The sequence below is a fragment of the Scyliorhinus torazame genome, chromosome 6, assembly GCF_047496885.1.
Source record: "Scyliorhinus torazame isolate Kashiwa2021f chromosome 6, sScyTor2.1, whole genome shotgun sequence".
NCBI lineage: Eukaryota > Metazoa > Chordata > Chondrichthyes > Carcharhiniformes > Scyliorhinidae > Scyliorhinus > Scyliorhinus torazame.
In genome coordinates this window covers 304706543-304724670 of record NC_092712.1, presented here as the reverse complement: position 1 = coordinate 304724670, position 18128 = coordinate 304706543, and the positions used below count along the sequence as shown (strand labels likewise).

Below are 18128 nucleotides of genomic sequence, written 5' to 3'. Positions count from 1 at the left end.
ATTCTGTCTTATTCAACGGTGATAGTTAATGAACATGCCTGATTTTTTTTAAGTGGTTTTTTTACATAATAAACAACCAATTAAAACACAAGAATGCAAAATTTACAAACAACAAAAAAGAAACAATTGACTGAAACACTATACCTAAAACCCCAAACAGCTGACTATGTCTAGATCCTTAAAGGAAGAAAATGGTTGCCATGTCGAGTCGAATTTCTCCACTGACCCCGTTATGGTGAATTTAATTTTCTCAAAGTCTAAGAGGGACATTAAGTCTCCCAACTAGCCAGAGGCACTGGGTGGAACGGGAGACCTCCAACCAAGGACTATCCGCCTCTGAGCTATCAGCGATGCAAAGGTGACAATGTCCACCTCTATCCCAGAGTGGACCGCCGGTGAATCTGAAACGCCAAATATGGCCATCAGCGAACATGGGATTAATTTCAAACGGAGTATTTCCGACATTCTGTGAAAGCGAAGCCCATAAGCTGGCGAGTTTGGGGCAGGACCAAAACAATACGTATGGTCACTGGGGGAAAGCGAACAGTAATCGCATCTGTACTCCACGCTTGGGGGGAAAAAATCCATTCATCCTCGCCTTGGTCAAGTGTGCCCTGTACAGCATCTTGAACTTAATTAGGCTCATCCTGGCGCACGAGGATGTGGAGTTGACCCTGTTTATTAAAAAAAAAACCTCCCTCCAAACCTCGGTAGAAAGTATAGGACCCAGCTCACTCTCCCATTTTGCACTTGCCCCGCTTAGTGGTGATTTGGGGGGGGGGGGGGGGGGGTGGCAGAGAATCGGGGATCAGACGAGAGAATATGGTCATATAGGTCTGAGATAGACCCCTTGCCAGGCTGAGCCAAGGATAAAATACTCTTCAGCATAGTGGAGCTAGAAGAAAGGAAGGAAAGCTGTATGAGAGAAACTGCAAACTTCAAAATAATGAAGGCGGCTAGAATTGGGTAGCTGAAAGTTGTCCGCCAACTCTCAAAAAAAAACAACTGGCAAATCATCCCTCCACAAACAGGTCACCAAAATGCTCAATTCCCCTCACTTTTTATGGTTAAAATGTTGGGTCCAATCCAGAAGGTAAGAAAAGGTGATTATTACAGATAGAGGCCAGTGAAGACGGGGAAAGCAGTTTAAACTGTTGTCAACTGTTTCCTAACCCTAAGAGACCAACACTGGGTTCGAGGAAAATCTAGCAGGAGAAAAGGGCAATGGTACAGGAACTATGGCAAGGAGAGTAGAAGTTGTACAAGAGAGGTCTTCCATTTGACGCCAAATAGAATTGGGGCCAAGTAATAAAACAAATTTGGGAGGGCCAAGCCCCCTGTTCGTGTCTCCCTGCGGATTCTGGGATTCTTACCTGCTCAAATGAAAGCAGATATCAACTTATTTACCATAATAAAACAGAATTTGGGCAGAAAAATGGGGAGACATTGAAAGAAAAATCAAAACCTAGGGAGTACGTTGATTTTTATTGTTTGAATCCTACCCACCAAAGATAGAGGAAAGTTGTTCCACCTCTGTAGGTCTGTTTTAAGTGTCTTCATTATGCCGTTGATGGAAGTAGTTGGTCTGTAATATATAGAAGTAGCTCATCTGCATTGAGATACCTGATGTTCCATGCTGTCACCACTCATACCCCTCCATTGATTAGATGCCCTCAAGGCTATAGAGAGCAGCTCTATTGTCAGAGCGAGTAAGAGTGGAGAAAGTCCCTATTCAAGCGGAAGTAATGAGATAGTGTTTTTGTGAATGCTGGCCGTAGGGGCATTATATAACCAACAGATCCAAGAGACAAATTTATGACCGAATCCAAATAAATATTCCTACTTTACCCTGTCAAATGCTTTCTCAGCATCAAGAGAAACTATCACCTCCGGCTTGGATGCAGAGGAGGGGGAAAGAATAACATTTAAAAGGCGATGTATATTGGCTGATAATTGCCGACCATTTACAAAGCCTGTTTGATTCTCCGAATTTATACTGGGAAGGAAAGGCTCCAACCGGAGCGCCAGAATCTTGGTGAGCAGCTTAACATCTGTGTTTAAAAGCATGGCATGATGTGCTCTGTTCGGACCTTGTCCCTCTTGAGGCAGAAGGAAATAGAGGCTTGAGTGACGGTCGGAGGCAATGAACCACTGGAAAGGGAGTCATTAAACATATCTAATAACATAAGCGAGCTGTTCTGAGGGCATCTTAAAAATTCTATCAGAAAGCCATCTGCAGGGCCTTGCCAGACTGCACCAGCCCAATATATTTTAAAATCTCGTCAGGGCGTAGCGGGGAGTCCAACTCACAGATCCTATCAGCTTCGACAGCTGGGATGGGTAGGATAGTCAGAAAATCAGACATGACCGGCAACAATGGGCTAAACAGCTGGCTTGTATTGCAGAACAATGCCAGCAGCATTCCATTCCCGTACCGCGCCCCCCCCCCCGAACAGGCGCCGGAATGTGGCGACTAGGGGCTTTTCACAGTAATTTCATTGAAGCCTACTTGTGACAATCAGCAATTATTATTATTATTATGTCTGGGTAGGGGCTCCAATTCATACAGGTCCCAGTAATGGGATTTAAAAGCCCCATTGACCTGGAGAGAGGCGGAAACGAGGTTGTCGTCCGGATTAAGTATCTTGGGGAATCTCCGGGGGGGGGGGGCTGCTTGATGTTTGAGTTGGTTGGTGAGCCAGAAGATGACTGGCCTTTATCCCCGTACTTTAAAATGTAATCCTGGAGTGCTGTAACTGATGTACAGCTTTGTTAGTGGACAGTAGCTCAAACTGTGTCTGCAACTTAATTTTGCTTGCGAATAGATTGCTCTGGAGTAGGATTGAGCGCGTGCTTATGATCCACCTCTAAAATGGAGTGCACCAGCCTTTGCTGCTCCAACGTCTTCATCCTCAGCGTGTATGCTCTATAAGAAATAATTTCCCCGCCCTATGGATGGCCTTGAGAGCTTCCCACAACATGGAGATTGAGTCGGACCTATTTAATTTGGTGTAATCGTCAATTGAGCAGGACAGCCGCTCGCAAAATGTTTTAGCTGACAGCAAAGTAGTATCCGGTCTCTTGGGTGAACCCCATCTGAGCCATAAAAGAAGACAAAGCCCTGGTTATCCCTGATGAGTCAGAAGATTTAGGTTTAGAACAATCCAATTTAGGGTCCAAAATACAGTTAGGGTCGCCTCCGGAATATGCTGGTGTGAGTCGAGGTTGGGGGAAGGAAGCTAACAGAGTTAATGAAATTAGTAACATCCCGGTTTGGAGGATAAACATTGACCAGGGTTACTTGGATGTTCGACAGGCAGCCACAAACAATAACCTATCGACCATTGGGGTCAGCCATAATCTGAGAAGAGATCAGGACTCCTTTATTAATTAAAATTGCTATACCCGTTTCCCTGGCATTGAAACTGGAATGAAAAACTTACCCAACCCTTGCGTACCCTGATTCTGATCTTTGTTGCGCAATTGGGTTTCCTGCAAATAGACAAAACAGACTTTGGGCTCTTTAAACATGCCCAAGTTTAGTCTTGTGGCACACCGCGATGGAGGTCCACTCATGCGGCCCACCCACTAGCCTAACTTGCCCTTCATTGTGTTATCTCCTTCCATCACTTGTATTTCAGAGTACACTGGTGGGTAGTAATTGCCTGGGCTAGATTGATCGTATTTTTATTTTGTAGATGTATGTAACCTTTCTCAGCAGTTGGATAGATACCTGTGTCATCTGAACTGGGTAGTTAGAGTGTGGTGGCATCTAGCTCTGGTGCAAAATGCATATACCTTCAGCAGTAGAATTGAAACATTTGTCCATAGTCTTTACTGTGCCACACCCTCAGCAGTGGTTTAATGTCATGTGGGGTGAATCTAATTGACTGGATACTGGCATATGTAATGGTAAAGACCTCCAGTGGAAGCAGTGTAGGATCATCCATTTAATACTTTGACTAAAGATACACATACTTCAGCCTTGTCTCTTGTATATTGGGTTCCTCCACAGTTGAGGGTGGTTCAGGAGCATTTTGCTCGGGTCCATTATGGGAATCTTATACCTGTAGCATGTTTCACCATGTGTGATCTGTGTAGTAGTCTTAACTAGATTGCTAATTAGCATGTTAAGGTACACCTGGTGCTACTCCTGATTTGCTCTTCTACAATCCTATTTCCCTTTGAAATAGAATTGACCACCTGGCTGACAATGATTTGGGTGAAGGATGTGCCAACCCATCAGTTACAGGTTGTGGTTCTGTTTCTGGTGGTCCACACTGCCGTATAGATGCCTAATTTTGGGGCCTTTTGTTGCTAACTTTTGGTTGGTTCAATTGGCTCTGTTTTATAACTTTTGCTCTCGAGTCGCCAGGTATCTTTATGATACCGCCACGAGGTTCAAGTAATGATCAATAACTCAATACACCAATTAGTAAGATTCAAATCAAAGCACATTTATTATACACAGTAAATCGCTACTCATGCATAAATTCTACTTCTAAGCTACTTCTACAACTAACAGGCCTACACTTAGCTTCGGACTGGCCCACCAGGTCAGGGGAACAAATGGCCTTTTGTTCGGATTCTGAAACTGTGGGATTCAAAGCTGGTATGGACTGGTAGCTAGGAGCGCCTATCTTGTAGCGAGCGTCGACTTGAGACTTACTTCAGTGATGCGGCAGCTTGGACAGTTCACTCTCGAGGGTTGGTTTGCTTTGCTGAGTGACCCTGTCAAGAAGAACGATTTGAGCTTGGGGGCTTAACTCTATAGTCCCCAGAGGCTTCCCGCCTTTCGGGGCGGACCCCGTACCTGGTTCTAGGTGATTGGACTTCGTTCCAATCGCTTGGTTCGAATTCTCCAATACTGGAGCGGTTCCTTGATCGATGGGCGGTCTTGAGGTGTCCGTTAACCTCTTCTGTGTTGGCTCCTGCTGGCGCCGGGGAGTCTGGCTTAGCTTTGTTTGTCCCAAATGTTGCGATTGTTACCGGGGATCGCTCATTAGTATGTAGATGGCTGCTACATTATTATGCAGATGGCTGCTTGTATCGATGCTGTCTGGGCTTTTGCAGAGTTTAATACATAGTAACTTTCACCTGCTGGTTTCTGCCTGTGTTGGCTGAATTTCCCTGCAGCCTTTGCTGTTCTCCATTTTAAATCGGGACTTGGCCAACCCAGGTGGCTACACTTTGTCCCATTTCGCATATTTGTGCCATACCACATGAATTGTCTTCAGAAATGGGCAGTGGTCACTCCTGCCAATGCTCCCATGGGCTGTCATGAGGATGAGTTTGACTAGATTACTTTCTTGTGTTGATTCCTTCACTGCCTGGCAACTGTGTCCTTCAGTGCTCAAGTGTGATAATACCTATCCTCATTTCTATTTTTAGTTCTCTTTGATATTTTCATTGCAATTAATGATTCTTGCCAGCAGCAAGGCTTAAACAGGTGGTGAAATGGGCAGACACTGGGTAGGTGCAATTTTAATGCGTACAAATGTGAAATGGTGCAGTTTGGGAGGAACAATTTGGAAAGGCAGCAAATTCTAAATACTGTTATGAGGAAGATGTGAGCAGAGTGACCCGGCGGTAGATATACACAAATCTTTGTGGCAGGACAACTTGATGAGACAGTTCAGAAAGTGTATGGGAATACTTGACTTTGAAAAGGAACGTTGGGTACAACAATAAGGAAGTTAGGTAAACCGCTACAAGTCACAGGTTAAGCTCCTGGTTGCCGTATTGGATAGCAGAGTTGAAGTAGGATGTCAAAGTGTGGAAAAAGGTGCAGAAGTGGTTTACTGGGAAGGCTGACTTCTGTTCTGTGGAGAGATTGGGGAAGCTGGGATTGCTGACCTTGGAACATAGACAGTTGAGGGAGATTAACCTACCTGAAATGATGGTGAAAGCAGATTTCTAAAGCAACGTTTAAGGCAGCTTGACGTGTTCTTGAAGAGGACTAACTTGCAGGGTTATGGGGATGAAGCTGGGGTTTGCTACTAATTTGACCAACTCTTTCAAAGAGCCAGCACAGACTGGAATGGGCTAAATGGCCATTATCTTTGCTGCTAAACTCCGATTCTGAGTGACATTTGGGCAGTATGGTTTCTGCCCAAATAATAACCGAGTCAGATCCAACTCAACGGTAACCCTGTTTCTTTCTCCACAGGTACTGCTAGACCTGCTGGAGTTTTTCCAGCACTTTGTTTTCATTTCAGATTTCCAGAATCTGCACTATTTTTGTTTTTATTTTAGTTTGTATGGTGTTTTTCACATAGCTGAAAGCAGTTTTTGTGATTACAGGAAGTGTTTATGAACCTTGTTTAAGTCGTTGTTGATTGAATAAGCCAGTGCACAATGGATATATAAGTATTGTTGATGCAGTTGGAGATCATGCAAATGTAAACTTGTTGATGGATATGTTAGGGGGCAGAAATTTAGCATTGTGTCCAGAACTGCTGAAGCATTAAGTTGGCCAGAATTTGAGATTTGTCCCCTCTCTCTCTCTCTCTCTTCCCCCCCCCCCCATCCCCAAAATAGCACATGTTCTTGAATTGGTGACATGACTGCAGAGCAACATACTCACTTATGCTCAAACTTTTGTGTCAGAGGTCATAATTGCATAGTTTAATGTGGAACAGGACTTCTTGCATCTTGATGTCAATACCCAGTGAAAGAGTTATTGAGCTGGTCTAAAATCAGATGTTCTGCAGTCAAATATCCTTTATCTGTACATCCAATAAATTAGTGTTTTTTTTTAATGGACCCAAACGGGAGACAATGCGAACCTCACACTTTTTTTGCGTGGAAAGTCTGTTACCCGAGCCGGCGTAGACCTTTAGCACAGGAAGTCTGGTTCGTCTGTGCTGATTACAGTCCCGCACATTTGCCTTACCTTGTGATCTTTGTAGGTATTTACTGCTTTTGTGCTTTTATTCCACCGTGATTATGTTGAAAAGCCCTTCTGGATAACAGTGAGGAAAGGAAAAGGAAACATAATTCATCAATTTTTGCAGAAACACGACCGTGGTGTGTCTGTGTGGCAATTAAGCAATGTTATTGTCGTGCAGGTAAAATAAGTGTTGGTACAAAGAACAAAGAACAAAGAAATGTACAGCACAGGAACAGGCCCTCCAAGCCCGTGCCGACCATGCTGCCCGACTAAAACTACAATCTTCTACACTTCCTGGGTCCGTATCCCTCTCTTCCCATCCTATTCATGTATTTGTGAAGATGCCTCTTGAATGTCACTATCTTCCCTGCTTCCACCACCACCTCCGGTAGCGAGTTCCAGGCACCCACTACCCTCTGCGTAAAAAAACTTGCCTCGTACATCTACTCTAAACCTTGCCCCTCTCACCTCAAACCTATGCCCCCTAGTAATTGACCCCTCTACCCCAGGGAAAAGCCTCTGACTATCCACTCTATGCCCCTCAACCTCCTTCGTTCCAGTGAGAACAAACCGAGTTTATTTAACTGCTCCTCATAGCTAATGCCCTCCATACCAGGCAACATCCTGGTAAATCTCTTCACCCTCTTGAAAGCCTCCACATCCTTCTGGTAGTGTAGTGACCAGAATTGAACGCTATACTCCAAGTGTGGCCTAACTAAGGTTCTATACAGCTGCAACATGACTTGCCAATTCTTATACTCAATGCCCCGGCCAATGAAGGCAAGCATGCCGTATGCCTTCTTGACTACCTTCTCCACCTGTGTTGCCCCTTTCAGTGACCTGTGGACCTGTACTCCTAGATCTCTTTGACTTTCAATACTCTTGAGGGTTCTACCATTCACTGTATATTCCCTACCTGCATTAGACCTCCCAAAATGCATTACCTCACATTTGTCCGGATTAAACTCCATCTGCCATCTCTCCACCCAAGTCTCCAAACAATCTAAATCCTGGTGAATCCTTTGACAATCCTCATCCGCAATTCCACCAACCTTGGTGTCGTCTGCAAACTTACTAATCAGACCAGTTACATTTTCCTCCAAATCATTTATATATATATATATACTACAAACAGCAAAGGTCCCAGCACTGATCCCTGTGGAACACCACTGGTCACAGCCCTCCAATTAGAAAAGCATCCTTCCATTGCTGCTACTCTGCCTTCTATGACCTAGCCAGTTCTGTATCCACCTTGCCAGCTCACCCCTGATCCCGTGTGACTTCACCTTTTGTACTAGTCTACCATGATGGACCTTGTCAAAGGCCTTACTGAAGTCCATATAGACAACATCCACTGCCCTACCTGCATCAATCATCTTGGTGACCTCCTTGAAAAACTCTATCAAGTTAGTGAGACACAACCTCCCCTTCACAAAACCATGCTGCCTCTCACTAATACGTCCATTTGCTTCCAAATGGGAGTAGATCCTGTCTCGAAGAATTCTCTCCAGTAATTTCCCTACCACTGAAGTAAGGCTCACCGGCCTGTAGTTCCCTGGATTATCCTTGCTACTCTTCTTAAACAGAGGAACAACATTGGCTATTCTCCAGCCCTCTGGGACATCCCCTGAAGACAGTGAGGATCCAAAGATTTCTGTCAAGGCCTCAGCAATTTCCTCTCCAGCCTTCTTCAGTATTCTGGGGTAGATCCCATCAGGCCCTGGGGACTTATCTACCTTAATATTTTTTAAGTCACCCAACACCTCGTCTTTTTGGATCTCAATGTGACCCAGGCTATCTACACCCCCTTCTCCAGACTCAACATCTACCAATTCCTTCTCTTTGGTGAATACTGATGCAAAGTAGTCATTTAGTACCTCGCCCATTTCCTCTGGCTCCACACATAGATTCCCTTGCCTATCCTTCAGTGGGCCAACCCTTTCCCTGGCTACCCTCTTGCTTTTTATGGACGTGTAAAAAGCCTGCGGATTTTCCTTAATCCTATTTGCCAATGACATTTCGTGACCCCTTCTAGCCCTCCTGACTCCTTGCTTAAGTTCCTTCCTACTTTCCTTATATTCCACGCAGGCTTCGTCTGTTCCCAGCCTTTTAGCCCTGACAAATGCCTCCTTTTTTCTTTTTGACGAGGCCTACAATATCTCTCGTTATCCAAGGTTCCCGAAAATTGCCATATTTATCCTTATTCCTCACAGGAACATGCCGGTCCTGAATTCCTTTCAACTGACACTTGAAAGCCTCCCACATGTCAGATGTTGATTTGCCCTCAAACATCCGCCCCCAATCTATGTTCTTCAGTTCCCGCCTAATATTGTTATAATTAGCCTTCCCCCAATTTAGCACATTCATCCTAGGACCACTCTTATCCTTGTCCACCAGTACTTTAAAACTTACTGAATTGTGGTCACTGTTACCAAAATGCTCCCCTACTGAAACATCTACCACCTGGCCGGGCTCATTCCCCAATACCTGGTCCAGTACCGCCCCTTCCCTAGTTGGACTGTCTACATATTGTTTTAAGAAGCCCTCCTGGATGCTCCTTACAAACTCCGCCCCGTTTAAGCCCCTGGCACTAAGTGAGTCCCAGTCAATATTGGGGAAGTTGAAGTCTCCCATCACCACAACCCTGTTGTTTTTACTCTTTTCCAAAATCTGTCTACCTATCTGCTCCTCTATCTCCCGCTGGCTGTTGGGAGGCCTGTAGTAAACCCCCAACATTGTGACTGCACCCTTCTTATTCCTGATCTCTACCCATAAAGCCTCACTGCCCTCTGAGGTGTCCTCCCGCAGTACAGCTGTGATATTCTCCCTAACCAGTAGCGCAACTCCGCCTCCCCTTTTACATCTCCCTCTATCCCGCCTGAAACATCTAAATCCTGGAACGTTTAGCTGCCAATCCTGCCCTTTCCTCAACCAGGTCTCTGTAATGGCAAAAACATCATAGTTCCAAATACTAATCCAAGCTCTAAGTTCATCTGCCTTACCCGTAATACTTCTTGCATTAAAACATATGCACTTTAGGCCACCAGACCCGCTGTGTTCAGCAACTTCTCCCTGTCTGCTCTGCCACAGAGCCATACTGTCCCTATTCCCTAGTTCTCCCTCAATGCTCTCACCTTCTGATCTATTGCTCCCGCGCCCACCCCCCTGCCATACTAGTTTAAACCCTCCCGTGTGACACTAGCAAACCTCGCGGCCAGGATATTTATGCCTTTCCAGTTTAGATGCAACCCGCCCTTATATAGGTCACACCTGCCCCGGAAGAGCTCCCAGTGCTCCAGATAATAGAAACCCTCCCTCCTTCACCAGCTGTTTAGCCACGTGTTTAGCTGCTCTATCTTCCTATTTCTAGCCTCACTGGCACGTGGCACAGGGAGTAATCCCGAGATTACAACCCTAGAGGTCCTGGCTTTTAACTTTCTGCCTAGCTCCCTGAACTCCTGCTGCAGGACCTCATGCCCCTTCCTGCCTATGTCGTTAGTACCAATAACGATCTCTGCCTGTTTGCCCTCCCCCTTCAGGATGCCCTCTACCCGTTTGGAGACATTCTGGACCCTGGCACAAGGGAGGCAACATACCATCCTGGAGTCTCTTTCACGTCCACAGAAGCGCCTATCTGTGCCCCTGACTATAGAGTCCCCTGTGACTATTGCTCTTCTGCGCTTTGACCCTACTTCTGAACATCAGAGCCAGCCGTGGTGCCACTGCTCTGGCTGCTGCTGTTTTCCCCTGATAGGCTACCCCCCCGACAGTATCCAAAGGGGTGTATACCTGTTCGAGAGGGGGACAACCACAGGGGATTCCTGCACTGACTGCCTGCCCTTTCTGGTGGTCACCCATTTCTCTGCCTGCACATTGGGTGTGACCACATTTATATAACTGCTATCTATGACGCTTTCTGCCGCCCGCATGCTCCTCAGTGCATCCAACTGCTGCTCCAACCGAACCATGCGGTCTGTGAGGAGCTCCAGTTGGGTGCACTTTCTGCAGATGAAGCCATCCGGGACGCTGGAAGCCTCCCGGACCTGCCTCATCTCAGTCAGAGCACTGCACCCCTCTAATTGACATTGCGTCAATTAATTAGTAAACTAAATTTAAAAGTTTTTTTAAAAAAAAGTTACTGTTAACTATCTGTTTCCTAGCACTAGATTTCTACTATAAATGTGAAAGCTAAATACAGTACTCTCCGATCTCTGGCTTAGATACCCCTCTAAGTTACAATTAAGTAATTATGTTTAATTAGTTTACCAATACTTAATTTTAATTTAGCATAGATTCCCAACCAGCCAATCAGGTCACAGCTTTTCTGTGATGTCACTTCAGTCCCGTCCCCCCCCCACAATTTGAAACGGTAATAAAAGTAAAAATGAATAAAAATCACTTACCTTCCGAGGGTCTCAGATGCTCTCTGATTATCTCCCTGCAGATTAAAAGTTACAGGCCAGACGAAAGAGAGAGAACAAAACAGTAGGGAAAAATAAACTTCTGCCACTCTGCACCGAATTACCTCACTGTACCAAATTACCAAGTTCCAAATTCCCACTCAGGCTGTGTCTCTTTGACCTGCGCGAAGGTTACTGGGTGCGCTTTCTGTCTGTCTTTTATACAGACTTCAGCTGACCAGGGTGACTCTCACTACTTAAATTTCAAAGAGAAGAATACAATGTGCACCTTTGTGCCCCTAAACAGGCCTCAGGTGACTGACAGATAACTGCCTCTCAGCAATTAGGGTGGGGGCAGCTTCAGCCAATCAGACACTAATCTACACACTGCACTTTTGACTGAAAAACATCAGAATTAGACTTACCACTTGCCTTTCCTGATTACCTCACTGCACCAAATTATCAAGTTCCAAATTCCCACTCTGGATGTGTCTCACTCAGGCTGTGGATAATAAAGTAGTTGTAATCTAAGGTAGATTCCGAACTAATTTCAATATGTGGAGCTGTGACCAGCATCAGAATGGGTAACAATCTGTCTACAGAATTCAAAACTGAATGAGGGATTAATAATAATTTAATAATCTTTATTATTGTCACAAGTAGGCTTACATTAACACTGCAGTGATGTTACTGTGAAAATCCCCTAGTCTCCACACTCTGGCGCCTGTTTGGGGCAGGGTAGTTGCTCAGGCTGGCAAAGGTGGGAGGTGGTATTCCACAGGGATCAAGTGCTGGGACCATTGTTCATTGATTACAAATGATTGGAAATCTGAAATCAGAAGTACAATTTCAAAATTTGAGGATGATGCCAAACTGGGGGTTATAGTTAATAGTGAGAGTCTGTGACAAAATGTACTGTATTAATAAGTGAAGAATGTGCGATTAATGAGCAAATGACTTTCAATGTAGATAAGTGAGAGATATGCATTGTGTTAGGGTGAATAGGCAGCTGTATAATTCTCAAAATAAATCTAAATCGTATATGGGAGCAAAGAGATCCAAGGGCACAGCTACATCTCATCGGTTACATTGCCCTTGTATAGGTTGGTAAGGCTGTCAGATATATTTTTAACCAAAGTGCTGAGGTTCGTTTCTAGAGGGATATAATAAAAAAGCAGGAAAAAAATGTTAAAAGTAATAGAACTTTGGTTAAACCACACTGAACAGTCTCTATGTTATAAGGATGGATGTAGAGGCAGTGAAAACGTGGTGTTGCAAAAGACCTTATCTGGACGATCTGAATGAATGATTTCTGAATGCAAGGTGCTGCACCGAGCACAGGATCTGATCTGAAATGTCAAATTGGCTTTTTTTACTTTCAGCTGCTGACTGATTAAATTATTTGAGGATCATTTGGGATTTGCAGGACTAGTATTCCTTTATCTGTATTCCTAACTTAGCTGCTGCTTATACCATGTGGAAATGATGATGTATTAAGTTTGATTCTCCCCCACCCCCTTGGGTGCACCTTCAGAGCTTAAAATTGAATCCATTGAATGTTTTATTTTAAAGAATGTCACCCAACGACTGCAGTAACTATTCACTGGAAATGAAACCAAACTCATTTCTGTTTTTGTATAAAGAATAATGGTTGCTGTGTATTGCTACTGAACTGACCATGTCCTTTTGTTCTATTTTTCCCTTTTAGATACAAGCGAGTCTTTTCAGTTGGTACGCATGCTGTAACCACATACAATCCCAGTACTCTAGAAGTTACCAATCAGGTAATGAATGATTTAAAATTTGTCCAGAAAAAACCATCAGGTAATGAATGATTTAAAATTTGTCCAGAAAAAGTAAGTAGGGTATAATCTCTCATTCCTCCTTGCCCTTTGCTGTTGAGTACATTGCCCCACCCCTCCAATTTTTCAACATTTATTCACGCTCTGTGTGTAATAATCTTTATTAGTGTCACAAGTAGGTTTACATTAACACTGCAATGAAGTTACTGTGAAAAGCCCCTAGTCGTCACACTCCGGCGCCTGTTCGGGTACACTGAGGGAGAATTCAGAATGTCCAATTCTGAATGTCTAACAAGCACGTCTTTCGGGACTTGTGGGAGGAAACCGGAGCACCCAGAGGAAACCCATGCAGATACGGGGAGAACGTGCAGACTCCGCACAGAGTGACCCAAGCCGGGAATCGAACCCAGGTCCCTGGTACTGTGAAGCAACAGTGCTAACCACTGTGCTACCGTGCAGCTCTGCCATGTTTCTAATTGATGATCTTCTGCATAAACGTTTAAAAAAAAAAAAAACATACCAGGAGTCCTGGCTTTGTTTTTTTCACAATGGCATCCTATTGTGAGATTATCTGCCACAAACTGTTGGCCTTGGCCATGGCTTGAACCAGGTTACAGTTGCAAAGACATAAGTGGATATTCTTTCTGTGTAAGCTCGCATGTGAATTTGAGCAGGGTTAGCAGTAGAATCTCTTTCTGGGTAGTTATCCTTAATCACATGTTTCCAAGTTACTTAATAGAGTTCAAGCACATCTATTGATGATCAGAATATTAAACATTCAGTGATAACTATACTGACAATTTACTTGTGTAACTGGGGCCAGCTTTGAGAGTTAACTGGAGTATTCAAATGCATTACAATTCTCGGGCTTCAAGGTTTTTCAGGCCTCATCGAATTCCAAAACCTGTCCAATAACTTGCACTTGTAAAACCTTCCTACATGTGAATTTACATGTTTCTACATTCCACCCAATCTATATTCATCATTCAACACTGATCATACTCCCTTAATTTGACTTTTGGTTCCTAATTTTCAGATCTGTGGAGTTTTTCAGTCTGGTGCCGTTTTGATGTCAGGTAGCGGGAGGCAGCAGTTTTGTACTTTCTTATCGGCTCAAGACTGTTGTGACCAATAATTATTTTAATCCACATTGACTGACTAAACTGAGCTTCATTAAAACACATTTATCCAAAATTAAGGCGACCTGTATTACATTTTCATTCTTCAACAGAAGCTTACAACAGGCAAAATCTGAAATATAATATTGTTAAAATCCTTTCCTTGGAAAGCACTTGAAAGCACTTGACTCTAATGGAACCACATGGCGGCTGAACTTTTATTTCCAAATGCCGTAACCCGTTCTAAGTATAAAGCTCTTTCTTGAATGACGTTCTAGCTGTTATTTTGAGCATGAGGGCAACTGCAGTTTACAATCTTACAAGTACATCATTTAACTTGTGTCCAGGTTCTAGAAAATGTTTTAAAATTGTGGTAAACTCCATTTCCTTGTAGTGGCCTTATGGTGATATCTGCAGCATTGGTCCTGTTGGGAAAGGCCAAGGAACCGAATTCAACTTAACCTTTCGTAAAGGGAGTGGGAAAAAATCTGAAACCCTGAAATTTTCTACTGAACACAGAACAGAGTTACTAACAGAGGCACTGGTAAGTCTTACTTGAGCTTCTGTGCAAGATCTTAGACGCTGTTGCACTTGCTTGCGCGGCCGTCTGTGGCCTGGAGTAGAAAAGTGTGCAATTGACCAGAGCGTATCTAAAATTGCTACTTGAAGCAGGCCTGATCAATGGGGTAAAACATTGTGCGGTCCATAAGGATAATAGGAGTTAGAAAAGGGAAGATTCTATTAATAGGGAGATATTCTTTAGTTGGAAGCCCCTGACGCTTACAGAAGAGAGGGAAGACTGTTGTTTATGTTGCGAGGCTTGACCAAAATGTCTGTGACTGTCTGCATCACAGAAATTGGGCCTTTGCATGCTGAGTTACCTTAAACCCCTTCAGCTTCATGGATCTCTGCTGATGCGCCAGCTTTAGAAGTTAAGGTTCACCAATGATCTACACACAAACATTCTATAGAAGGACGTGTTTGGGAATGCCCTTGAGTTATAATCGCCAGCAGGAACCGAAGCAATCTTTGATTTAGCTTAAATAAAAGTGCTTAAAGCTGTCCCACTTTGGAGGAACACAATTTCTTTAAGATGCTATAATTCCAGAAGATGAATGTTTTGGCCATTGTCACAAGTGGAAATTGCAATCCAGGATTTTCTGAGTAATTGGGTCTCATAATTGGATGGTTAAGCAAGACCTAGTGTGCATTGACTTGTTGAATTAGGTGTATGTCTGTTACTGCATCATCTCGAATAAAAATTGAGGTTTGCCAGAATGCAACCACTGATAAAGAAAAAGCTGTATGCTCTTAATTGATGTCTGATGATTAGGAACAGAGCTGCTTGGCCACAATCTAGCTTCTTGCAGGTCTGCCGGTCAGGGATTCGGTCACTGAGCCCCGACTCATGCCTCCAAGTAACATTGCAGTTCGATCCAGATTGAGGTAGTTGGAACCCGAGCGGCATACTACAAGCATAACTTTCTTCCTGTGGGTGTCTAATCACCTGAAAAGAGTGGGATCAGGGTCGGCGATGTAACAACCCAATCACATTATTCCACTTCGCCTACAATGCCTGGAACCCATGTATCTTTGCTTGTGGCTTTGTGATGTTGATTTGCTGCGGCGCAGACGTGTGTGCTAAAGTTGGTGTAACACAAAATTTTCCTCCTGACTTGGTAGCTGGGTCACCGCTTTCAGGTAGACGTTTTACCGAAGCTGAGAAGATTAGTGACTTCACTGTCCAGGCGTCCGGTTTTATGCAATTGTTGAGAAAGCGGTGTTGCGAACATAGAACATAGAAAAATACAGCACAGAACAGGCCCTTCGGCCCACGATGTTGTGCCGAACCTTTGTCCTAGATTAATCATAGATTAACATTGAATTTACAGTGCAGAAGGAGGCCATTCGGCCCTTTGAGTCTGCACCGGCACAATCGAACATTGTGCAGTACATTCATTTGTAATCAGTTGCTTTGTTTTTCGTGTTCCTGTGGTATTGTGCTGTGCATTTGCTTTAAAAATGTCTTCAGTCAAAATAGATAATTGAGCAACTGTAACTTTGAAGTAACAGTAGAATGTACTGTATCTGCTATTTAACTGCAGGTAAATCACTAGTATCTATCAGTCAGAGACTCTTGAGTCGGGGGCAAAAGCTATATCAGTTAATTCCAGATCCTTTCTGAGCTCGTATATTGTACACGTTCTTTCTTCTTGCGCTGTCTTGAAATCTAGATGATCAGTACTATTTTCTGCAATCCTCCTGATCTTATCTGATTTATGCTTGCGTTCTTTTCTATTATCTTCAGCCCTGCTAGTGGTTTCTTCACCTAGGTCTTTCAGCACGGAGAAAGTTGTATTTATGATGGTGAATTTAAGACTAATATTTAGAGCCCTTAACCAATATTGAGAGCATCTCTTGAACTGTGTTTTGAAGCATTAGGTCGAACAATTTTTTAAATAAACACTACCTAAAGTTTTGTTCAAATGCTTTCTTGTGCTAGAAAGAACAACAACTTGCATTAATATAGCATTTTAACTACATTAAAAATGTCCCAAACACTCAAATTGGGAGCCACGTAAGGAGATGTTGAGGCAGGTGAAATGCTTAAGTCAGAGGACGGTTTAAAGTAGCGTCTTAAAAGAGAGAGGTCTAGGGCAGGAATTTCGGGGCTTGGGGCTGGGCAGGGTGGTCAAAGATTGGGGTAGGGATTTTTGAGAGCAGGGTGCCTGAAGTGATGAAGTGAAAGGTATGATGACAAGAGGAGATAAAGAGAAGGGAAATTGAGGTGATGGACTCTGGGTTTGAAGCAACAGCCAACATGCACAGACAAATGGATGCACAAATTCAACTTGAATGGGAATGGGTACAGAGTAAGATTAGGATAGATATGTCCTGGTAATAAACCGGGAATGGGGAGGAGATTTTAGGAGTGAGTCTATAATTATAGTCAAGAGATTCTACGATGGGATCAAGAAGTTGCCGTAGAACAGGTGGAATCAGCTTGGAACATCTGGTTTGGCAACAGGTATCTGGGGGAATGGGAGAGGAGCGGGTGAGGTGAGTTCAGAATGTATTTGAAGGATAGAATATCGGAAATGTATTGCTGAAGGTATTTCCATGGAGAAAAGCCAGGAGATGTGGAGAATTGATCCAACAGAAAAATTGTATTATGTTGAAGATCATATGAGACCAGAAGGTGTTAGAGAAGAGGGAATGACTCGTGCTGGATCAGTATTGTTTGTGTTTATGCCTCATACAAGCCTCCTCCCACCCCTCTTCAGTTAAACCCATTGGGATATGTTAACCCCACAGATGTTAAATGCAAGAGCATCCCAAAACCCAGAAGGGTAACTTGGAACCCTGGTTCTTAAGTTGTGTATATTTTCAATTTGCTACACTGAGAAAAGGTACGCGAATCAGGGAGGAATAGTCCAGTTGTTGTGTGAACAATTAATGAAGAATATTTATTAGCTTAAAAATAAAGAAACATACAACAAGAAGAACTACAACGCTTAATTGCACTGATGGCGATACCCACACATGAAGTTACCCATTGGTTCCCAACTACCTACATTTACTGAACTCGGTACCCATTTGTTCCCAAAGAAAATCCAATATTATATAAACTACAAGCTAAATCCAGCAGATAATTACTACGCGCAGGTTATTTGGCCATGTTCGGGGAAAACTGTCTTTAGTTTCAGCGAAGACAAAATCTTTTCTGTTCGAGTTCTGGATCTTAACCGTGTAGCTGTAACTTGATTTTATAACATTTTGTAGAGCACCAAGAATGCTAATGAGTTTTAAATTGTGACCAATGAGTAGGTTGAGGCTCCACTTTAACAGCTGTATTCATGTGCCACTAATTACAGCATATTTATTTTTGTTTTTAAAATTTAGAGTGCCCAATTCA

The 18128-nt window shown here is 43.5% G+C and overlaps 1 protein-coding gene across 4 annotated transcripts in view; it reads left to right on the top strand.

Moving 5' to 3' along the window:
* LOC140425555 (dnaJ homolog subfamily C member 13) overlaps window positions 1-18128 on the top strand; it is a 169721-nt gene that overhangs the window by 25096 nt on the left and 126497 nt on the right. For all 4 annotated transcript variants that reach the window (XM_072509978.1, XM_072509977.1, XM_072509976.1 and 1 more), the window contains exons 3-4: window positions 13001-13076; window positions 14607-14756. In XM_072509978.1, the coding sequence (XP_072366079.1) occupies window positions 13001-13076; window positions 14607-14756 (226 nt within the window). The remainder of the gene's footprint in view (window positions 1-13000; window positions 13077-14606; window positions 14757-18128) is intronic.